We start from the raw sequence: 24,986 nt of genomic DNA, 5'->3' as shown, positions 1-24,986 counted from the left end.
GACCCTCCCCCATTTATGCTCTGTCTCTCTCTGTCTCAAAAATAAATAAACATTTAAAAAATTTAAAAAAAAAGTATTTATTAATAAATGATTTCTTAGAACCCTAGAAAATCTCTTTCAGGTGGTTTGCTCGGCAAAGGTCCCCATGCAACAAGTGAAAAGAAAAGCAGAGGCCCAGAGAAGACGGACTTATTCCAACACTGGCATTAGCCACTGCAAATCCATGTCCTTCATACCTCACTGCCTTTGTTGTACCAAGCATACAGTCCATAGGGTCTTTTGTTCAATTAGTGTGATCCTGGAAAAAGTTTGAGTCATTTTTCTTCATCTCAAATGTATTTCATAAGTCATTTATATTATTACAAACTTGTCATGACTTAAATAAAGTCATACCTATAGCATATGGCATAATATGCTATTTATTCAACAGCCAATTAGATATAATGAAAACATACCAGTCTAATTACACAAGAAAGTAGGAAGATGGCAGAACACGGAAAAAACAATGATAATCCTCTATGAAAATTTGAATGTAAATTTGTCATTGAATAAACGATGAATCTATAACTAACTTAATGATATTTACTGTGTCACATTTGCTTGACTAAGAAAGATAAATTGTCATATAACAGGATTTACAAGTATGCAGATATTGATGTGGGTATAGAGGGATACCATGGGAATAAAGAAAGAGCATTTAATTTACCAACAAATTGACTCCAAAAGTTGAGTTAGAATTTAGGCTTATTTTCACAAAGCAATATTCTAAATTGGGGTTTTCGAGGTTGCCCAAAGAATCATGTTAAATTTGAAGGATGGCAGTAAGACTTCTTTGGAATCTAAGTATCATTTAAAACACTGCTGCTAAAAGACGGTACAAAGTCAAGAGGCCAGAGACTCGTCACTACTTCTAAGCCCAACCCTCCTGATGTTTCTTCTTGGCCTCCTTTCCCCACACCCTCCCTTCCAGCTTCTGCTTCCAGCTGACACTAATAACTATTTGTTGAATACAAGCAGAAATCAAGGAACAGTGCTGTACTCTCCCTTTAACCCTGACAGCAAGCTCAAAGGTGGTCTGCAATGGTAGGAAACTCTCGCAAGAGAAATAAAGCAGAGTAGAGGATGACAGTGGTGGTGGTCAAGGAACGGTGAGGTGGGGATGAATGAGGATGGCTCCAGTGGAAAAACGCTCTGCCCCACTGACACAAACAATTTAAAGATAGAGGCCATTTGTGAGTCAGGCATTAATATTTTGAAAACATTTTATGTTGTTTCTGGAGCAGAGTTCTAATGAGTAACAGTAGCTAATGGCTGCAGTATGTGGCCCATCAATTTGCCAGCCTGAATTCAAGAGCTCTTCTCAAGCCACCCAGTATAAGCCACCATCTTCTCTTGCCTGGACCATTGCTACAGTCTCCTAGCTAGCTGGTCTCCCATCTTCCATTCTTACCACTCGCCTCCTTCCACATACACATTCCATCCCACGCATTATGCCCAACCCAGCAGCCAGAGTGGTCTTTCTAAAACATAAATCCAATTATGTTACATCCCGTTGGAACAAGCCAATAGTTTTCAATTATCCTTGAAATAAAATCCAAATTAGGGGGTTCCTGGGTGGCTCATTCAGTTAAGTATCCGACTTAGGCTCAGGTCACGATCTCGTGGTTCATGGATTCAAACCCCACGTCAGGTTCTGTGCTAACAGCTCAGAGCCTGGAGCCTGCTTCGGATTCTGTGTCTCCCTCTCTCTCCGCCCCTCCTCTGCTCATGCCCTGTCTCCCTCCCTCCCTCTCTCTCTCTCTCAAAAATAAATAAACATTAAAAATTTTTTTAATCCAAATTAGTGCATGGGGTCTGATAAGACCCCACCCACTGGTACCTCTGATTTTATTTCCTACCTCTCTCTCCCATGCTATCACATTCCAGCCACAGTATTCCTGCTGGCTGCCATCCTGGGGTGGGGTGGGGGTTTACTTATGATGCCCTCTTGCTGGAATTTTCTTCGATAAAATCTTCTACACAGCTCATCATCCCAGCCTCTAATTCGATGTTACTTCCTCCCAAACACCCAAACTACAGGTTCTTCCCCCATCACTTTCTAGCTTACTACCCCATTTTATTTTCTTCAGAGCACTTACCATTGCATTGTCTATCTGTTCATTCCACAAAGCAGCAACTTTGTCATTTTCTCTTTTTTGAAATCGACTAAACTAAGAAAACAACCCTTTCCTAAACTTTCTTCATCCAGATCACTCCATCATATTTCAAGGGTCATTCCCATCCCACCGCCCCATGCCCAAATACCTTTAATAAAATGTCTCCAGCACTCAGTTAGTATTATAATTGCACACATGTATTTTCTATTTGTTGTAAGCAAATGCTCATGAGGGAGCTTCAGCAGCAGAGATTTTGTAAAAAGTTATCTTGAGTTTCTAGAGGAATGGAAGGGATGAGTATTGATCATTAACTTACAAAGCTCTCAAAGATTCTTCTTCCCTACAGGGGGCATCACGTGCCTTCCAATGGCCTTGTTTCAGTGCCCACATAGCCAGACAAGAGAACCCCAAAGCCATATTCCAATAACAGTAGCTACTCCTATTATCTTCAGAGCCCCTCATACTAACACCCACAAAAAGGTCAATGCCAATATGCCTGGAACTTGTCTAAATAAAACCTCTGTGGGATAAGGTTGACTTGGACAACTGCAGCATCTCTGGGATTCTTGCACACACTTGTGATTGAAGACATGAGCTCAGAAGCCAGATAGCCTGAGTTTGAATTTCTGCTTTGCCACCAACTAGCTATGTGACCTTGGGAAATTAGTTATGCTCACAAACACCAAGTATTCTGCAATAAGGGAAACTGAGTCCTACAGAAAGGACTTTTTGAATAGGTGGGGTTTTTTTTTTGTTTGTTTACTTTTCTCTGAAAAATGGGGATAACAACAGCACTTATCCTTAGGGTTACAATGTGGACTGAATGAGTCCATATAGGACCATATATAGGTGTTTTAACCTACGAAAAAACACCAGCTATTATTATTATGAATCCTCAGCAAAATCTTTTGCTTTCCCCAGAATAACTGATAAAAGCTTCCAAACCAATATGAATTTAAATGTACATAAATAGTCCTCTAAGTCCTTGGAAACAAAATGTATCTAAGAGAAGATCTCTTAAGGCAAATGAACACAAAAGAAGAAGACACTCTATTTACTGATTTTTCTATCTAGACAGGCATCTCAGAGCTCCCGAAGCTGTGGTCTTTGAAGACTGGAGCTTTCCACGGAATGACAGGGCTATCTGAGCAGCCAGCAAAGGAAAGAAACCATTGCTAATTCTCAGACCCTTACAACAACCACTCCATGTTTGACTGAAGTCAGTGAAATATATGACATAAAAAAATATTGTAAAGCTTTTGTGTAAAAATTGTTTCTGTACATTTCTATAATATTCTATTTCCCTTACTGAAGAAAACTTAGTGGCCATCAACTGATCATCTGATTAATATACTATTGTTCACAAAGTACTTAGGAAGCAGAAAGAACTATGTAAGACAAGAAACTTGAACTCTAACAACTCACAAAGGTACCTTGTAGGACTTTCAAAAAGAATACCAAGCCAGGATTGGAAGGACTTTTAACTCTGAAATACATGCCCTTTACAGCCAAACAAAATTGAGGCAATCTTACCTGTAAATAGCTTTCTAAATCACAAAGTATTCTTATCTAATGTTTGTGGACTGCATTATAAGCACCAAAAATAGCTCAGGTCAGACCAGAGCTCTTAAAATTTCCAAAACATAGTTTAATTTCATCCATGACCTCCCAAATTTAGCAGTATCACTTGATAGCACTCTAATGGGTCCACAAGATTGATAGGACTTTTTGCACTTTTAAAGCTACCAGATTAAAATGAGTAGTAAGTCACAGGGCCAAAATGATTAACATCTAACATGAGCCAGAGAACATAATTATCATAATTCAGGCTTTTACATAGATATCAAATTTTCAAACAACAAAATTCATATAAACAATTACCTGGGGCTTGCTTGAAGACTATTGATTTGGACATTTTCAAAAGCCTGTCATTTGAAACAGATGTCACAGCCAACAATTCCAAAATTCTTTATTAACTCTGCATCAGTGCTATTAATTTCATTCTTAAGATGCTCTATATCCCTGGGTTTTTTCAACACATTATTTAATGAAAATTGTCCCTATATCAGTATCTCATCATTATTACAAAGAAGGAAATTTCCAACTACTGACCCCTAACTCCATTTCTTCGGGTTAGCAAACATGTGACTATACCAGAGCAATAAAAGAAATTTGAGGGGAGTATTATAAATTAAGAATCTATGAAGAAAAAACAATGCTTCTTCAAACACCCCAAGCTATGTCTTACTGAAAGAGAATCACTCATGTCTTGGAACTGTACATCACAATAATATCAATTAATTGGAAATTGTAAACACTTTAATAAAATAATTGTGATTCTCTGTGACTTACCTCGTCATCTTTGTACCAGGACAAGCTTTCAGCAGTAAGGACGAACCAGTATCCCTTAGAGCCTCCTTTCATGATGCCAATGTTGCTGATGGTTAACCATCCCTTACGAATCACCTACAAGAGAGCACAGATTGGCAGAGATGTTGAATTTAATGTGAACCAATCGAGAGCATAGGTCTTGTACTAAGTGGAGTTAAAAACAAGATATAAATTGCACTAAGAACAACATTGTTTCCCCAAAGCTCACCCTCTATTGAGCTATTTAAGACAATTTATCTTCCCAAACTACAGATAACCAGAGGGAAATCTCTCCCATCAAATGGACAAAACTAAAATTGCAGACTTATATGGATGGTGGAAGCAAAGCAACTGAAACAGAAAAGAATTGAATGAGGCAGACTAATAGGCTTGTGCTCAGCCTATTTATGGCATTGCTGCTATAATTAAAACATATTTAGTTGATTGGGTGAACAATAATAAACTCTCCAGGCCCACTGCCTCTCTCCCCCCTCCCAGTCCACTGGTCCATTTGTTTGTCTGGTTTGCATCTCATTAGGATTTTTCACCAGAGACTGGCCACCAAATGGTAAAAAGAAGAAACTCAAGTCAACCAATTAGTTCCTTGTTAACAGTTCACCACTCTAAATAAAACTGAATGAGGTTCAAGAAAGCTGAAACAATAAGCAAAAACTAAAAGTTTGGAGCTTCTTAATGGTCTAGATTTATCCATCTACTTCTGGTTGTTATTTGTCATGCTAAAAAGCATGTAGCATCCTCATAAAAACCTATAAACAGCTTTTAAATTTTAAAACATATTAATAACTTAGATTATAGCTCTGATAGAAATTATTTATAAATGGCTTTTAAGTGAAAATCTAACTTTTTCTCAGAGTTGCAAAGTTAAATTCTGCTTTTTCACAGGGCACAGATAACCATCTCCCCTATGCCAGACAGTTTTTGTTGTCATAGAACCAAAAATGAAATACTGTATGGAGTTACATGACACTGTTCTAAATATCAATAATCATCCTATACCTAAATTAATCAATATCCTAGAGACCCTGAAATAGCAAAAAATTTACTTATTTAATGACTACTGAGTGTCAGTTCCTAAATGAAGATGAATTACCTGAATAGATTTTTTAAAATTATTGATAATAAGTTTTCTTGCTAAAGAAGAAAAGTCAATCCTAGGGAAAATTGTGAAATAAGCCAAAGTTGTTATTCTTGATCTTCAAGACTCTCTCCACACCCTCAGTCCTTGCCACCCTTGATTCCCTGCTTCAGCTTTCCTAGGTGTCCATTCTCCTTTCTAATGCTCTGTAACTTCTGTAAACCTCTACACAGAACCTCACTCCATCTCTAAGGCAGTTATCTCAATTGTTCAAAATTACTCCTGCCTCTTACTCTCTACTTCAGAAAGAAGGAAATAATACTTCTCAAAGTATGGTTTCTACCGACTATATTATAACCATCGGGATGCTTTTCCAAAACACAGATTCTTGGGCCACCCCCAGTCCAAATGAATCAGAATATGTACATATGAAACCCCAGAAGTCTACACTTAAACATGTGTCCAGGGTGATTATTCATAGTGAAGTTTGATGGCCACTGCTTGTACACATACAGTCAAAACTTCACTCTCCTACAGCAAGTAATCTCATCTAATTTCTAGTAAGAAGCAAGTGGTCAAATTATTTCACACTAACATTGTTATCGACCCTATGAGGTTCTTACAAATAGCATACTAATCGCAGTACTAAAATGAAAGTATGCTTTCGTGCATCTTTGGATAGAATGGAAGTCTTTCAGTTACTCCATAAATTGCAGTGAGCAAATCGCTATTTCACTCCTGGTAGGACAGGCTGTATCCAACAAGGAAAGGCATGAAAGTAGTGCAGTGAACATTTCTAAAGAACCTATCATATGTCAAGATGAAAAAATATGATGATGCCACAATCCTTGCCTCACGAATCTTACAGCTTAGTAGAGAAGGCATATCCATAAAGATTTAATTTCAATCTAATAGTATAATAAGAAATGTATGTCAAGCAAGGGAAGGGGCACTTGACACAATTTAGGAAGTTGTCATAGGCTTTCTTTGAAGAAATGGTATCTCAGAAGAGCCTGGAAGAGAAACAGAATGCCAGGTCAGGGAGTACAGTAAAACCTTGGATTGCAAGTAACTTGTCCAGCAAGTATTCTGCAAGACGAGCAAACATTTCTAATAAATTTTAACTTGATAAAGAGCAGTGTCTTGCAATACAAGTAGTACATGATGCTGAATGTCACATGATCATAACTGAGCCAACGCTTCTTCTCTCTCTCTCTTGTTGTGGAATTGTGGGTGATCATCTCCCATGCTCAGATGCTCGGTCTCAGGCCATGGTGTTTGGCAGAAATCAGTGATTTTTCAGAACATTAGAAGGTGCCCACAACTGGAACTAGTGTATTTTTTGTCACTTCAAAGGACCTATAGAAGGTCCTTTGCTTTTCCGTACAAGAGTAAGCTTAGGGATACTTTACTTCATTCTAGGTCAGGTTGCCTGCAGACATAGACCCTTTCCTCTGCTGCCTTATTGCCAGTTACATTAAATACAATATATGACAAGAGTTTATTAATACTGTACTGTAGTCAACATCCATGCAAACGTATGCAATGGCCTCCATGCAGGAAAAGGTGGAAAAGAAAGGCGGTAAGAAGATGAATACAGTGGAAGTTAAGGAAATCATTGAGCAGTACAAATGAGGTATGTGAGTGGCTAAAATTGCAAGATTTTATAAGAAGTCTACATCTGCATCTCGTCTACAGAGGAAGAGGAGAAAAAGATGGAGAAATCCCTCACTTCAAATGAGATTAGGGAGATGTGTAAAATGTGGGGAACGGTGCAAAATTTTGTAGAAAAGCACCACCCAAATAAAGTTGGAGCAGTGCGAGCGATGAACCTGTTTAATGACAATGCAATGTCACATTTCCGTGAAATCCTCTAAAGGAGGCAAGAGCAAGTGTCATTGGATAGGCTCCTTGTTAAAGCTGCACGAAAAGAAAAAGACTCCATTGAAGCAATAGATAGCACTGATCTGTTAGTGATAGTGAAAGTTGTCCTACATAATAACCCTCCTCTTTCGTCTCCCTCACACCAGCCATGAAGGTTTTCAAAGGTAAGCACAGGTTAACTTGTTTATTTTTCTTTACATTTTGTATTTTCTTTATTATTTTGTATTATATTATGGTATTATAATAATTTTTATGTAAATACTTTTGGGTTGTGAAACAAATTACCTGGATTTCCATTATTTCTTATGGGGAAATTCCCTTTGATACATAAGCACTTTGGATTACAAGCATGTTTCCAGAATGAATTATACTCACAAACCAAGGTTTTACTGGAATTTGTTTATCTGTATGAAGAACAAACAGGAACAAAATATGAAAGAGCCACTTAATACAGAAAATGTGTGGTGGGGATGAAGAAGTTGAGGTCGGGGAGGCAGGTAGGGTAAAGTCAGAGTGGATCCAGTTCCATGAGACTCTAAATTTTACTGATCTCACTCCTCCTGGCAGTACTAAAATAAATTTCAAGTACATATATAAATTTATTTTTAAATTATATGTAACCATTGTATTAATAAATTATGTACATCATATAGAAATATACAGAGAAATTTGAAAGTCTGCATGAAGATAAAATCAACCATACTAAAAGTTTTTTATTTTGTGGGGAAAATGTACTTTATGTCTTACATTTCCATTTTATTATTACTTCTCAAAAATACAGAGCAAGGGTGCTGGCATCAATATGTGTATTAAATATTAATAGGTCCGAATTGCTTTCTTATTTTCTAGATAAAAGTACATATAAGGAGTTATTCTACTATATCCTCCTTCATTCTAGTGGATTTGCACTCTCTCCAAGACAGAGAAACTAGATTATGTAAGCTATTGCAATAACTCAAATGAGAAATGACCAAGGTGTGAACTAAAGCCATGATGTAGTAAGGATGAAAATAAATAAACTTACTGGCGAAACACCCATGAAATAAAATCAACAGGAATTATAACTAGATGAGAGAGAGATTAGTGAATGTAAAGACTCTAGAACTGTACTTTACAGTAGCCACACATGGTCATTAGGCCCTAGTGACTAGTTTCAATTCAGGTGTTCAAGAAGTGTAAAATGCAACCTAGATTTTGAGAACTTAGTATCAAAAACAAAAACAAAAACCTCGTAACTGTTTTCAGATTTATCATATATTGAAATAATATTATGTTGAATACATTAGGTTAAATAAAATTGGTTTTTAGTATTCATTCCACTGTTTCAGTTTATTTAAAAAAGTTTTTTCAATGTTTATCATTTTTTGAGAGATAGACACACAGCGTGAGTTGGGGAGGGGCAGAGAGAGAAGGAGACACAGAATCTGAGGCAGGCTCCAGGCTCTGAGCTGTCAGCACAGAGACTGGCACGGGCTTCCAACTCATGAACCATGAGATATGACCTGAGCTGAAGTTAGACACTTAACTGACTTAACCACCCAGGCACCCCTCATTTTATTTTTTAATGTCGCTGTCAGAAAAGTTTAAATTACATATGTGGTTTACATTATATTTTTATTGGACGTTGTGCTGTTCTAAAATGATTTTGAAACTCTTGGGGCTACCAACCTATAAGGAACAGAGAAGAAGAACCAAGTGTTGGAAAGTAGAGGAGTTGAGGATAAATTCAGCCAAGGTCATGTTGAATTTGACGTACCTATAGAAAACACACATAGAAGGGACCCGACCTCTGAAGCAAAATGGCAATGTTAGGAGTAGAAATGAAGACTTCCAAGTCCTACATCTGGATATAAATACAGATATATAGATATAGGCATAGATAGATGATATAGATATAGATATAGGCATATATAGATAGATACAGATATGTCAGTTAAAACTTTGAGTGAAATAGCAGTGGCTCACAGTGGAATCCTGGAGAAATACCAACATTTAAGAAGAGGTCAGAAAAGAGCCTGAAAAGGAATGTCAGAGAAATAATAGCAATAAGGTCATGGAGGCCAAAGGCAAGGAGAACTTCAAGGACAGTGTAGTTGGAAGTGTCAAATTCAACACAGAGAGGGATGTGTAAAGTGCAATGCAGACATCATGGTGTCTTCAGCCATGCCGATTGCAGTGCTGTGACAGGATAAATCAGAGTTCACTGGATTGAAAGGTGAATAGGAAGTAAAAAATGGAGACAATAATTGAAAAGAGCTCTGTCCAGAGGAGGATGAAAGACAGTTAAAATAAGACACAGGAGCAAAGGAGGTAGTGGCATTGTTGCTGCTGCTGCTATTTTATTGTTGTTTTGGATTCTTTTTTTCTTTTTAAGGATAGTCAAGTACTGAGCATATTTATTGGTTGAAGAGAAATAACAGTACAGAATAAGAGATAGGTGATATAAAAAAAATAATATAAAGAAGAGGAATGAAGCATAAAGAGTACAGAAAGGGACTGTCCTTGAACAGAAATGGGACTACCTCATCTTGTGAACCTGGAGAGGTTGGGAGAGTAAGGGCAGATGTGTGTCCTTTGTGAGGAAAAGGGTAGAAAGTTTGGGAAGGTTATATTTGATCTTCCCATTTCTCTTGATAAGGGCAGAGACTAAATTATCTGCAGGAGAGTGAGGGTGAGAAGTTGGAAAGAAGGCTTAATGAGAGCATGAAACAATTCCTCAGTAATTGAAAGAGTGAACATAACAAGAGTTAGTAAAATATGGCTGACAAAACACAGCACTACAGAATTCATAAAAGATAACATAGGAGAAAAAATCTAGATGATTTTGGGTATAGTGATGCCTTTCTAGATACAGCACCAAAGACATAACCCATGAAGTAAATAACTGATAAGCTGGAATCATTAAAATTAAAAAACATCTGCTCTGCAAAAGACAATTTCAAGAGAATTAGAAGGCAAGTCACGGATTGGGAGAAAATATTTGCAAAAAACCTACGTGATAAAGGACAGTTATCTAAAATATACAAAACTCAAATATTAAAACTCAATAATAAGAAAACACACAATCTGATTAAAAAATGGGCCAAAGACTTTAACAGATGCCTCATACAAATGGCAAATAAGCATACAGAAAGATCCTCCATATCGTATGCCATCAGGGAAATGCAAATTCAAACAATGAGATACCACTACACACCTAATAAAAATGCCCCAAATCCAGAAAACTAACAACCACAAATGCAGGATGTGGAACACCAGGAACTCCCATACCTTTGCTGGCAGGAATGCAAAATGGTACAGCCACTTTGGAAGACAGTTTGGCAGTCTCTTATGAAACTAAATATATTCTAACCATGTGATCCAGAAATCGTGATCCTTAGTATTCACCAAAAGGAGTTAAAAACTTATGGACACACATGCATGTTTATAGCAGCTTTGTTCATAATTGCCAAAATTTGGAAGTAAATGAGATGTCCTTCAGTAGATGAGTGGATAAACACACCATGGTACATCTAGATCATGGAATTTTATTCAGCACTAAAAAGAATGAGGTATCATGCCATGAAAAGACATAAAGGAAATCGAGATGCGTTTTACTAGGTAAAATAAGCCAATCTAAAAAAGCTATAGACAATGGTAGGAATTTTCCCAAGGGATACAAGAGTGCTGATGCATGGGGGCACTTGTATCCCAATGTTTATAGCAGCACTTTCAACAACAGCCAAATTATGGAAAGAGCCTAAATGTCCATCAACTGATGAATGGATAAAGAAATTGTGGTTTATATACACAATGGAATACTATGTGGCAGTGAGAAAGAATGAAATCTGGCCTTTTGTAGCAACGTGGATGGAAGTGGAGAGTGTTATGCTAAGTGAAATAAGTCATCCAGAGAAAGACAGATACCGTATGTTTTTACTTTTATGTGGATCCTGAGAAACTTAACAGAAGACCATGGCAGGGTGAGGAGGAAGGAAAAAAAAGGTTAGAGAGGGGGGAGCCAAACCATAAGAGACTCTTAAAGACTGAGAATAAATTGAGGGTTGATGGGAGGTGGGTGGGAGGGGAAAGAGGGTGATGGGCACTGAGGAGGGCACCTGTTGGGATGAGCACTGGGTGTTGAGTGGAAACCAATTTGACAACAAATTTCATATTTAAAAAAAACATGTTAAAAAATAAAATAAATTAAATTAAAAGGCTATAGAGTATATGATTTCAACAATGGAATATTCTAGAAAAGGCAAAACTACGGAGACAATAAAAAAAATTAGCTATTGTCAGGGATGAGGGTAAGGGTGGGAGAAGTGATGAATAGGCAGAGCACAGAGGATTTTTAGGGTTAAAACGAATTTGTGTGCTATTATAATGAAGGATATATATATATATATATATATATATATATATATATATATATATATATATAATCATTATACCTTTTTCCAAACCCATACAATGTACAACTCTGAGAGTGAACCCTAAGGTAACTATGTATGTTGCGTGAGGATACATTCATCCCTGGTTAAAAAAAAAAATCTGATGAGTTATATGGTAATAGGGGAGGCTACGGATACGTGGAGGCAGAGGGTGTATGAAGAATCTCTGTACCTTGACTCCATTTTGTTGTAAACCTAAAAGTTCTCTAAAAACACAAATTCTTGGGGCGCCTGGGTGGCTCAGCCAATTAGGCATCCGACTCTTGATTTTGGCTCAAGCTGTGGTCTCATGGTTTGTGAGTTTGGGCCCCACATCAGGCTCTGCACTGACAGTGCAGAGCCTACTTGGGATCCTCGCTCTCTCTCTCTCTCTCTCTCTCTCTCTCTCTCTCTCTCTCTCTCCACCCGTATCCCACTCACTCTCACTCTGAGAATAAACTTAAAAAAATTAAAACAAATAAAAAATAAATAAACATTAAAAATTTTTAAAATAAAAATTAAAAAATAAATTCTTTAAAACAAATGGTGGAAAGCTGAGAATGAAGGCCATAGATTGCAGGGATACAATGTGCATAGTTGTATTATCATCGCCAGCAGTGCTCTACACACTAGAAGTAGAAAAAGAGAAGATAAAGGGAAATTGATCTAGCGTTCTGAATTTCTAGGTCCACGTGATCTAAGTACATGGGTGTAAAGATGTTGAAGATTTGGGGCAAAGGACTACTTCAGGTGATCATCCATTCAATCCAGCCCAGGCAGAGAAATGAGACCAGGAGGGGCCTAATAGAAAGGCAGAAAATGGAAAGATGAAGAGACTGGAGGTGCTAAGGAGGTTTAAAAAAATGTGCACACCATGTAAGTGAAGACACGAATGGAGTTTTGGGGATTTAAGATGATGTGAAGTAATAACTGGCCTGATCCTACTGGCACCATTGGATTAATCTCTCAAGGATGCACCACTATTTCTAGAAGTGCTGAATGTTATAGCTAAATAGGATACTTAGAAAACATGATTTGGTCCAGTGGATATATTCAATTGTGCTATATGGATATTATGAGTTACTAATCACAGTTAAAATGAAATTTGCAAAGAATTGACAAAAATAATTAGATATTACATTCTATGAAACGACAGTCATTGCATTGCAATAGGCTTTCTCATTTGGAGAAAAAAAAAGAGAGAATGACAGCTAGCATGTTGTGAATGCACATGGCCCACATCCCTTCACAGGCACCCATGGAAGTGTGTCAGTACCGAATGCTGTCAGCAAGTAAAGTTGCTGTCATAAAATATTTAAGAAGCTCTGGCCTACTTCCAGCCCTTTCTGGAAAAGGAAGCATATTTGCCACAAATGGGCTTTTTGTCTTCCCAATGACAGTTCAAAATAAGAATCAAGGAAAGGCAATTCCTAAAGTACTCTTTCACAAAAGAATTGAGGGGTGAGAGAAATCACGAAATCAAGGTAAAGCAGCAGAAAAAGATAGGAAAAGGCAAGCATTCAGGAAAAATGGTCAGAATATAAGAGGTAAGAATGTGAGGGGAAATAAAAAGAACAAGACAAAGGAAAATATGGGAGAAAAAGAAGACAAAGACTAAATAAAATAATAACATTTGAACCGAATGACAAGACAAATGGGGTTGATTGTAGATTATTTTCATAGAGAAAGATACGTTAATTTTGCATTCAAATTTAAAATTACAAAAAAAAAAATCTACCAACATTCGGTAGAGTAACCATTTTCAGCCTCTTGGTGTTTGAACATCAAATTCTGTTTTGAGCGTCCAAGTAAACAAGAGCAAGAAGGCTCATAATTACATGACTAGAAGGGACCTTCAGAGCTGAAAGGGCGTGTTCATATTTGTAAGGCTTGAATTCAACCATTTAAAAAAATTGTTGCCGTAAAATATCACCCAAGCTCCTTTTGCCAAACACAGAAACTGTGAAAGCAACTGCAAGACCAGCAATGGGGAGAGAAGAACAGCCCAGGCCCTCTCTTAGCGGCAAGCCTACTCTGGAGAGTTCCTACTCTAGCCAGTCCCCTCCATGCTATAAGAACTCAGGCTTTGTCAGGGATGGCAAAACTTTTATGTCAGGAATGAGTTCGGACCTCAGCATCTGGCCAGCACCCTGGATCATAAAATTAATACACAGACAAGGAATAAAATTATGGGGAGAAAAAAAAGTACATGTGGAAAACTTCTAATGTGGCCAAGGCTTTGGGGCCTTGAACTTTTGTGAGCAGGGCATTTTAACCTTGGCCTTGGCTTATGGTAAACCATACAAGTTTTTCTCAGCTCTGCAGCTGGCTTTTAACTGTTGCAGCCTAAGAAAAGTTTGCATATTATCAACTGCTCCATATTTTGATGTTGGCTGATTATAAAAGCTTATATATAGGCTTTACCCACAGAGGAGTAGCTGCTTCTGTAAGGGTAGTGTATATACACCGCAGGGCCTATCTGGGTAAATGCTGCACAAACACATGGGCCCAGCAAAGGCACAGGCCAGGCCAGTTGCTCAGCTGGCTGGAAGAGATGTGCCTTTGCAAGCACAGGCATCTTCAGGATATAGTCTTCTTGAATTTGGCTGGCAGAGATTTTTCTAAGCAGGTGTGCCTGAGGCAAGGATTCAATATTAGGGAAAAGAGTCTTTCTGCATATAGGCCCTAGTAGGCCTCAAGAGGGAGAATTCAATTTACTACTTCTAAACTGTAAGGCAACTGAGGCCCATGTGTATCACAGAGCCCTCTTGAGGTTCTAGCTTTAATTTACCAGGTTCAGGCCCCAGGTGGGAGGTAGGAAGTGTTCAATGAGCTTCCCTCAATGCCATTCTTTATCTGAGGTCAGGGAAAACTGTAGAGAACTAACCTTGACTCGTGTGGCTTATTTACAGACTCAAGGGTCACCCTTCATGGCAGCACAAGTTCACAAACCTGCTCTGGATTAATTATACAGGCAGGAGAAAGTCTCCTTACAAGGCCAGGGCTTTGAGATCAAGAAATGATGTAACAAGAGGCAGGAAGGGAAACACAAAGGCATAGAAAAAATTCTGAGCTTTTGAATACACTGCACAGTAGAGGGAGGGAACTCAACTAAGACCTGGGGACTAGGGTTGCCACCACTGCGGAGTCCTGAACACTGCAACAGACAGCAATGTTTCAGTGCCCTTTTCTCAGACTACGTGCACAGATGGCTTTGCCCTTGGTGGCTAAGTGCACAGTGGCAAGAATAACTTCTTAGGGAGAGAATCTACCCCCAGTAAATTTATAGGTTCACAAACAACTAGAAAAAAACTGTTTGACAGCCTGGTAAACCAGAAAGGTTTCCTCTGTCTACCCTCTCTCTTCCCGATACCCCTAAATGTCTGTTGTAGTCAATGGCCACAGCTACAAAAGGGTACAGGAAGTAGTAATCAAAACAGTATGGTACTGGAACAAAAATAGACACACAGATCAGTGGAATAGAAGAGAGCCCAGAAATAAACCAATACTTTTATGATCAATTAATCTACGACAAAGAAGGAAGAATACCAATTGGAAAAAGACAGTCTCTTCAAAAAATGGTGTTGGGAAAACTAGACAGCAACATACAAAAGAATGAAACTGGACCACTTTCTCAAACCATATGCAAAAATAAACTCAAAGACTGGGGTGCCTGGGTGGCTCAGTCAGTTAAGCCTCCAACTTAGGCCCAGGTCATGACCTCAGGGTTCATAAATTCAAGCCCCGCATCAGGCTCTGTGCTGACAGCTCAGAGCCTGGAGCCTGCTTCAGATTCTGTGTCTCCCTTTCTCTCTGCCTTTCCCCTGTTTACGCTCACGCGCGCGCTCTCTCTCTCTCTCTCTCTCTCTCTCTCTCTCAAAAATAAATAAATATTTAAAAAATGAATTAAAGACCAAAATGTAAGACCTGAAACCATAAAAATCCCAGAAGATAGCACAGGTAGTAATTTCTCTAACATTAGCCATAGCAACATTTTTCTAGGTATGTCTCCTAAGCCAAGGGAAACAAAAGCAAAAATAAGCTATTGGGACTACGCCAAAATCAAAAAGCTTCTGCACAGCAAAAGAAACAATCAACAAAACAAGACAACCTACTGAATGGGAGAAGATATTTGCAAATGGTATATAAGAGGTTAGTATTCAAAATTATATATTTTAAACTTACACCACAATACCAAAAACCACAGATAATCCCATTAAAAATGGGCAGAAGACATGAACCTTCAAATGGCCAACAGACACGTGCAAAGATGCTCAATATCACTCATCACCAGGGAAATGCAAATCAGAACCAAAATGAGCTATCACTTCACACCTGTCAGAATGGCTCAAATCAAATATTAAAGAAACAAGTGTTGGTGATAATGTGGAGAAAAAGGAAATCTCATGCACTGTTGGTAGGAATGCAAACTCATGCAATCACTGTGACAGTATGGAGGTTCCGCAAAAAATTTAAAGTAGAATTACTGTATGGTCAAATAATTGCACTACTAGGTGCAAAACTAACAAAAACGCAAATTAAAACAAAAACACTAATTCAAAAAGATACACACTCTGTATGTTTATAGCATCATTATTTATAAGAGCCAAAATATGGAAGCAATTCAAGTGTCCACTCATAGATGAATGGATAAAGAAGATGTGATATATATATATATATATATATATATATATACACACACACACACACACACACACATACACACACACATACACACACACACACACACACACACACACACACACACAAAGAAATATTGCCCAGTCATAAAAAAGAATGAAATCTTGTCATTTGCAACAAGATGGATGAATCTAGAAGGATAAATGCTAAGTGAAATAAGTCAGTCAGAGAAAGACAAATATCACATGATTTCACTCATCTGTGGTAATTGAGAAACAAAAGAACAAAAAAAATAGAGAGAGGAGAAAACAACAACAGACTCTTAACTATAGAGAACAAACTGGTAGTTACCAGAGCGGACAGGGAGGATGGGTGAAATAGGTGATGGGGATTGAGAGTATAATTATCATGAACCACTATCACTGAATAATATGTAGAGTTGTTGAATCACTATATTGTACATCTCAAACTGATATAACACTATATGTTAATGATACTGAAATAAAAAATATGAAGTACTTAGCAGCTTCAAACCAAAAAGAAAAGAAAGGGTGGAGGAACATAAATATAGCCTGGGATAACTGCTTTAGACCAAGGAATCTATTTGTCTTAATAAATCTGGTTGATTTGGAGCTAGTGCTGTGATTATCTTTCATGGCCCACCTTTGCTCTTTCTCTGAAGTAAGGGCCACAAGAGATGATTTCAGCTTCAGAAGTCCAGTAAGAACAACCCATTTTTGTGGAGGCTGGCTCAGAGTGTAGCTTCTGGAGGAACCCCGACTCCACTGAGGCAAGACCCTCCGAGCCTGAAGCCCAGAGAGTATGCACTGGGGATTTACTTGAACTTGATGTTCCACAAGTCCCTTAGACTTTACAAACTCTTGCAGTGATGTAATCTGTGGACTTTAATTTCTGACAACTTCATAGCAGGAGCGAGTTCATATTTGCATTAAGGACATGTCTATTTTGTTGATATTTTATTACTGAGTGTTAATACATTATAATACATTAAGATGCTATATGATCACTGCAGAATCTCTATAGGCTACAATATGACTGGATGTAATTTGAAACAGAAAACAAGATGAGGAAGAAACATTTAAGTACACACTGGTCCCAGATTGAATTTTACTGATGTACTGTTTTGACCCATTTCAGAGCCTTCTATCCACTAGAGGTGCTTGGAGGATGCCAAAGGAGTCATGGTTAGTGTGAGAGGACTGGCTTTAAGAAGCAGGAGCAGGACTAGTAGACTGTTGATCTCTTCCCACAAAGGGGGCTAGCCACACTCCTGGTTAACCACTGACCTACCCCTTTAACCCAATGGAACAGAAGATGAAGAAAGCTAAAGAATACTGCAGAGTAGGGGGTGGGGTGGCACTCCTGTTGTCTACTCACTCATCTCCGTCCCCCCCACCCCACCCACCCACACACACAGGAGTAAAGTGACTTCTCAGATTGCTTAATCTAGGAGGACAAATAGGGAAGTGTAGTCAGGACTGTTCTCTCTCCCATTGTCTCCCCTATTCATCTTGGGAGCTAACCTGCCCACAGACAACACACACCTAAGAGAGAAACAGAAGGGGCTTATGCTTGTAGTTTTAAGAGGAAGTTTAAGTCAGGAACCATGTTCAAAGGTCTTTCTCACCTAAGACACTCCATAAGTCAGTCAAGTGGTATTTACTGAATACCTTTGATGGCCCAGGCAATGTGCTATGTGCCCTGCCCCCATGATCACAAATGAGGACCACCGTGACTATGCCCAGATGTGTCTTACCATGGGCTGACAATGTAACAAACTGATTTTCACATCCGGTGAACTAATCTCATGACTGGGATAAAGAAGCTGTGAAACAAGCAAATAAGGTGGAGCATATTGAAAGAATAATCAAACTGAGACATGAAATTATCAAATATTTTATGATAAATTGTTTAGTGACATTTGTATGTTTGGATGTTCCTTTCATGGTTTTAACTTTCTAGGAAATCAAAACAGCATTTCACAAGTATCTAAAATAGGCAAAATTAGGAATACAATTTGACTCCATTTCTTGGAACTCCAGGATAATAACAATAATAACATTTACTAAACACAGCCAGGCACTGTGCTAAAAGTATCACGCTTATTATTTCTTTTAATCCACAGAATAATCCTTTGAGGAAGGTAGTATTTTCCTTATATGACCGATGAGGAAACTGCACTCAGGCTCCTGTTTTACTGCCAAGACCCTCCTTGTAGCCAACAGGCCTTCCTCATAGGAGCTTAGGCACTATTGTCTATTTTGCTCCACTTGATTCAGCCTCTTAATGTTTGCATAAAAGAAAGTCTCTCTAGTGGTCTGATCTCAGAGCCCCAGCCTTTAACCCACAACATATACAGGGATGTTGACTGGCAGTATTGTTTCTAACAGCAGGCAAACGGAAACAACCTATTTGCCTAAATTGAAACTGGCTACTAGAGTATGATATAAACATCTGACGTTAAACTGAGGGAACTGGGCAAAATGGGTGGAGGGGAATGGGAGATATATGCTTCCAGTTATGGAATGGATAAGTCCTGGGAATAAAAGTTGCAGCATTGGGAGTATAGTCAATGATACTGTAATAACAATGTAATAGGACAGATGGTAGCATAATGTATAAACTTGTCAAATCATTAAGCTGTACACCTAAAAGCAATGTAATATTGTGTGACGACTATACTAAAAAAAAAAAATAGGAATAGGGTCAAGGTCAAAGGTTCAGTCCCTATTTCAACCAATGGCTTCATCATTCTGTTCTGTGGTTGCAGAATGTACCCAACCCTGGTTAGTCACATTACAAAATAATAATAATAATAGTAATATATATATATATATATATATATATATATATATATATATATAGTATATGTAGTACATATATATGTACTGTATATATAGTATATAGTATTATACTATATATACTATATAGTAATATATAGTAATTACAGTAATAGCAATAATTTTTGCACTTACTCTAGGTGTTAATTAAAACTAGATAAGATGGTATTTGAAGTTTTTCTATCCTCCATTGTTTTAGGAATTTAATAAATTCTCAAGGTTTCTTATGGTTAAAAAAAAATAAGCTGAGCAAAAACACTGAATGCAAGACATGAGAAAATAGTTTCGTCAAAGAGTGCTCATATGAGACAGGACTCTATATAGTCATACTGTTCAGGATTGTCTTCAGGCTCCAACACCTGCTGGCCAGGTAACATTGTGCGAATCTCTGCCTCAACTTCCTCACATGTAACATGGGATTATAACAACAACTGTAACACAGTTTTTGTGAGAATTATGAGTTAACAAATGTAAAGGACTTAGATCAGTACCTACTAATATTATATGTGTATTATTTCATTTATATTTTTTTAATGTAAGGACAGAAAAAAGACTTATATATACCATATGTTAACTGTGATTGAAAATTAGTGGTAAGATATAAAGTTATATTTATTTCCTCCTTCAGTCTTCCTATATTCTCCATTTGTTCCTACAGTACTCATGCTATTAAAAATGCAAGTTGCAGGGGTGCCTGGGTGGCTCAGTCAGTTAAGTGTCCAGTTCTCCATTTTGGCTCAAGTCATGATCTCACACTTTCGTGGGTTCGAGTCCCACATTGGGCTCTGTGCTGGCAGCACGAAGTGTGCTTGGGATTCTCTTTCTTCCTCTTTCTCTCTGCTCCTCCCCGCTTCCACTGTCTCTGTCTCTCTCAAAATAAATACACTTAAACAAATATATTAAAGATGCAAGTTGCCATCACATGTTGCTTGCTTAAAAGAGGCAATTTCTTGAGATTCCCTTTAATGTTGGAAAACTGAGGCAGATGATAAACAAGTGCATAGTGAAATAACTATAGCACAACTTAAAAAGAAGTAATTCTGGAATATTATATGGGAAATCACCATGATGAAGGAAGCTTGACTATTTTAAATAAGGAACTGATTTGATTGACTAAGAACATATTAGTAGTGTACAATAAAACTGATTGAAAATAAGGAAATGTCATTTAATATCTGTATCAAATCCCTCTTTTATATGAAGATAAAGGTGCCAAAAAGATAATGACTTTCTGGTTTCTCTGTAAAATCCAACCTTTACCTAACAAAACTGGCATGAGTTTGAATTTTAACCACGTAAAAAAAAAATCTTTTTTTAAGTTAAGCTGAACTCCAAGTTATTGTTTTATGAAATAAGCTCACAAAGATAACCTTGACGATCCCCCTTTCTATTTTGTTTCTGGACCCCCCAAACCTACAAGGACTACTTCTACGGTGCCTCCATTGGATGGCCTCCATGAATCTTCCATTCATCTCACCCCATTAAAACACCTTAAACTTCTTCTCACTGAGTCTCACTTCCAGAACATTAGCCTTTGCTCACATAACGACTGCATTTTTCATGCCTTTGTGGCTCAGCATGCTACTGTACCTTCTTGATTCTCAAAATTACTCATGAAGAATTTCTTCTCTTCTCATCATATCCCTGAATTTTCTCAGTTGCCTGTTTATGCATTGTTTCTGCAACATGCACTACTATTTCTGAAGAGTTCACTAAGAATCAGCTGTTTATTCTCAGAGTTTACTTACCTAAACAGAGCTCTACAAGATCTAAGCCATTAACCATGATGAAAATCAGGGCACTACTTTTTTCACTTTTTTCCTGCGTATTTTTTCCATGTGCAGAGCCTCCTTTGAAGTTAATAGGAGCCCTCCATGTGGAAAAGATTCCAAATGATACAAAACAGAATGGGAACTAAGCTCGTCATCTATTTCTCTCATTCAAGGACAAAAATATACACACATAAAGGAAAAGATACCTCATAATTAGCAAGGTCTGAGTAGAATTAGGGATATTTTACTAAAAATAATTCAGAGAGCTTCTTTAAGAGAGAAAAGAAGAAATCACCTTAGTAAATATTGGGTCATTTAATAGAAAGTTACTGAGTAATTTATATGTGTCAGCACACTGAAAATATAAGGATAAACCCACCCCCAATACAAAAATAAAAATAGGTACAGTCCCTGAACTTCATGGAGCTTATACAAAAATGGGAGAATAGACACTAAGCGAAGACTCGCACGGGGACATGTACAATCACAGCTGTGATTGGTGCTGCCAGGAATTGGTTCAGTACTTTAAGAGCCCTGACCTTCACAGGGTGTGCGAGGAGATGAACTTGAAAATTTTAAAACTTACATTAAAATCTGAAGAGTTTGGGGTGGGAGCATGGGATCAGGTGGCCACAGCACAGAAAGCAAGAGCGGGCCCTTGCAAAACAAGCCTGGAAAGGAGGCAGACCATGCATGGTTGTGTGATTTATGTGAAGAGATTTGGTCTTTATTCTGAGAGGAACGGGAAGCCTTTGAAGTGTTTCAAGTAGGGCAGCAACATAAGATTTGCATCATGAAAATTTCCCTTCTAGCTCTGGTTTGGCGAAGAGATTAGAGCGAGGAGAAAGGAGGCAGGGAAAGTGGATAGAATCCTAAGTTCTAGACAATGGTAACTTTGATGACAGTGGAAGAAATGGGCATAAAGACAAGTGGGCAGATTTGAGGAATATATAGGAGGAAAAGGCAATGTGACAATGATAAACTGGAGATGGAAGATGAAAGAGAATAAGGTGTCAAGGGAGAGAATAAGGTGTCGAGGACGACACCCAAGGTTTAAGTTTCTGAAACTGGACAGCCTATGGAGGCAGGTTCACTGAGAGAGAGTAAAAGAGCCATCTTTATGGAGGAAATAAGTCATGGGTTCAGTGTGGGCATGTCAAAATGTGAACATGTAAAATAAACCATTTGCTATAGAGAAGTCTTGATCAGATACACAGAGTTGTAATTGTTGACTGTGGGTGTGACTGAAGCTATAGGTATGAAAAAATGACATAAAGTGTAAGTTTGAGTAAGAAAAGAAGACGACCCTGGACTGAGGCTTGAGGAAAACCAACATGTAAAGTCTGGGAGGGGAAGATGAACCCACAAAGGAGACATGAGTGGCTAGAAGCTGCGAGAACAAAATAGGGGATACTGCACCCACAGAAATCAAATGAATGATTTAATATGACAAATGGATGGAAAAGGTCAAATGCCACTGTGAGAGAAAGTGAGATTCAAAATTTTAAAAATACTCAGAAAATACCCCCCAAAATTGATTTGGGTAACATGGAGGTTACTGAAGAGATAATACTCAAAATATTTAACAACCAGTATGGGATCATCCTGACCAATGTGAAAAGGTGTGGGGGTCACAGTGCTGGAGCAGAACACTGCAGACCTCCTTCTGTACCTGATCTTTGCCTCTAATTTCTAAATAAAGAGGAAAGTTGGGGGATTCTGAGAAAGAAGCCTCAGTCTCTGATAATAGACAGGCACTTGGGGGAGCAAGCAGCGAAATAACTGGTATAAAAGCTTTCAATATTTGAACAACCACTGTGGTTCCACTAATAAACACATGCTGGCTGCACAACCTTACCCAGCATTGTTTGTGTGGCTTGGGGGAGAGGGGAAGCTGCCAGACTGAAATGCATGAGTGAGGGAGTAGAAAGTCTCCCAGGCAACCCTGATTTCATATTGATAAATCATACCTTTACAACATCTTCTAAATGCAGAAAAACATTGTTCCAAAATTAAAAAAAAAAAAAGAATTGTCCAATGAAGAAAACATTATCAAAGAGATATATTAAAAAGCTCCTGGTGGGGTGCCTAGGTGGCTCAGTCGGTTAAGCGTCTGACTTCAGCACAGGTCATGATCTCACAGTTCATGAGTTCAAGCTCCACGTTGGGCTCTGTGCTGACAGCTCAGAGCTTGGAGCCTGCTTTGGATTCTGTGTCTCCCTCTCTCTCTGCCCCTCCCCTGCCCTCCTCTGGCTCTCTTTCTTTCTCTCAAAAATAAATAATAAAACATTTTTTAAAATTACAAAAAAAAAAAACAAAAAAAAAAACCTCCTGGAAATTTTCTCAGGAAGAGAAGCAACAAGATGGATTTTATTCAATCAGTCAGGCCAAAGTGTTTTTGAAGAACAAAGCCCCTGACACACTGCCTTATACAAAACAGCCATTCAAAAAGTGTTAGCTATTATTATAATAAGATTATAAAAAATATGCCAGAGAGTGATAGGTAGAAGTATAACAATTCCTGGGTAACATAACACTCTAAGAAAAAGAAATCAAGGGGTGCCTGGGTGGCTCAGTTGGTTAAGCATCTGACTCTTGATTTTGGCTCAGGTCATGATCTCATGATCTGTGGGATCGAGCCCCTCATTGGGCTCCATGCTGACAGTATGGAATCCTGCTTGGGATTCTCTCTCTCCTCTCTCTCTGCCCCTCCCCTGATTTCATGCTCTCTCTCTTCCTCAAAATAAATACACTTTAAGAGAAAAATAAAAAGCAGTCAATCTATGATACTATTTTAGTGAATAATTAAGAAGTTCTATTAGAATCTCTTCCTTCCCTGGACATTTATTTTGTTCATTATCTGAATTTAGCACTTATAGCATCTTGTCTTGAATTACTTGCGATCGTGTTTACCTTGCTTCCATTTTCCCAATTAGATTACAGCTTGGCTGAAAGCATGGATGTTCTGGGTTTGCGTGTCAATTCTGCTGTCTACTAGCTGCATGGACCTGGCCACGTACTTTAACAAATCATTTTTTTTCATCTGAAAGTTGGAGCTAAGAGTCCTAACTCAAGTAGGTACTGTGAGTACTGGATGAATATACATAAAGCAATCAGAATGTCTGGGATCTGATAAATGTTCAATAAATGGTAGATATCATTGTGAAGTAGAGATTATCACTGGCCTGACCCCCAGAATTCAGGAAACTTCTAAGTAGAAGCTTCAACCTCACCTTTTAGAAACTAATTAACTGGTATAATCGAAAAAGAAATATTTGAGGATGATGCCTGTGCAGATGAATCAGGAGGTGCCAGAAGTGCCCAACAGTTATTTCAGACTTATTATAATAAAATCCCCCTCTGGATGTTCATCCCAAACCCTAATAAAAAGACCCTGCTTTCCCCTGTTGGGGGAGTCATGGCTTTGGCCATGATTCCCCATGATTACCTTGTTTGTAGAATTAAAGTAATCTTGGGAGGTAACTCCACCTCATATAGTCTATGTCTATATCTATAGTTCACCAAGGAGAACACCCACTTTGGTTGACCCAGTAACATAATTTTGCTTTATGCTCCTTTGGAATACTTATACTTTCCTCAGATCATAGGTTAGTTAATAAATCATTGGTACAATAGCTCTAAACCAGGGGCAAACCCAACACCAAGGGCTTTTTGTAAACACATAACAGGTAGACAGTGCAGTCTGGGAGACATCTACTAAATAAAGGTCAAGAATGATAAATGAAGAGCTCTTCCATCTAAAATGATGATAGCACCTGCTGGAGTCTAAATAC

At 38.1% G+C, this 24,986-nt stretch overlaps 1 protein-coding gene across 16 annotated transcripts in view; it reads right to left on the bottom strand.

Moving 5' to 3' along the window:
* Window positions 1-24,986, bottom strand: part of DNM3 (dynamin 3) — a 569,293-nt gene that overhangs the window by 255,528 nt on the left and 288,779 nt on the right. For all 16 annotated transcript variants that reach the window (XM_045049388.1, XM_045049394.1, XM_045049389.1 and 13 more), the window contains one exon: window positions 4,509-4,622. In XM_045049388.1, the coding sequence (XP_044905323.1) occupies window positions 4,509-4,622 (114 nt within the window). The remainder of the gene's footprint in view (window positions 1-4,508; window positions 4,623-24,986) is intronic.

Source organism: Felis catus, chromosome F1, assembly GCF_018350175.1.
Source record: "Felis catus isolate Fca126 chromosome F1, F.catus_Fca126_mat1.0, whole genome shotgun sequence".
NCBI lineage: Eukaryota > Metazoa > Chordata > Mammalia > Carnivora > Felidae > Felis > Felis catus.
The sequence above is the reverse complement of the archived record's forward strand: the minus strand, read 5'-3'. Positions and strand labels throughout refer to the sequence as shown.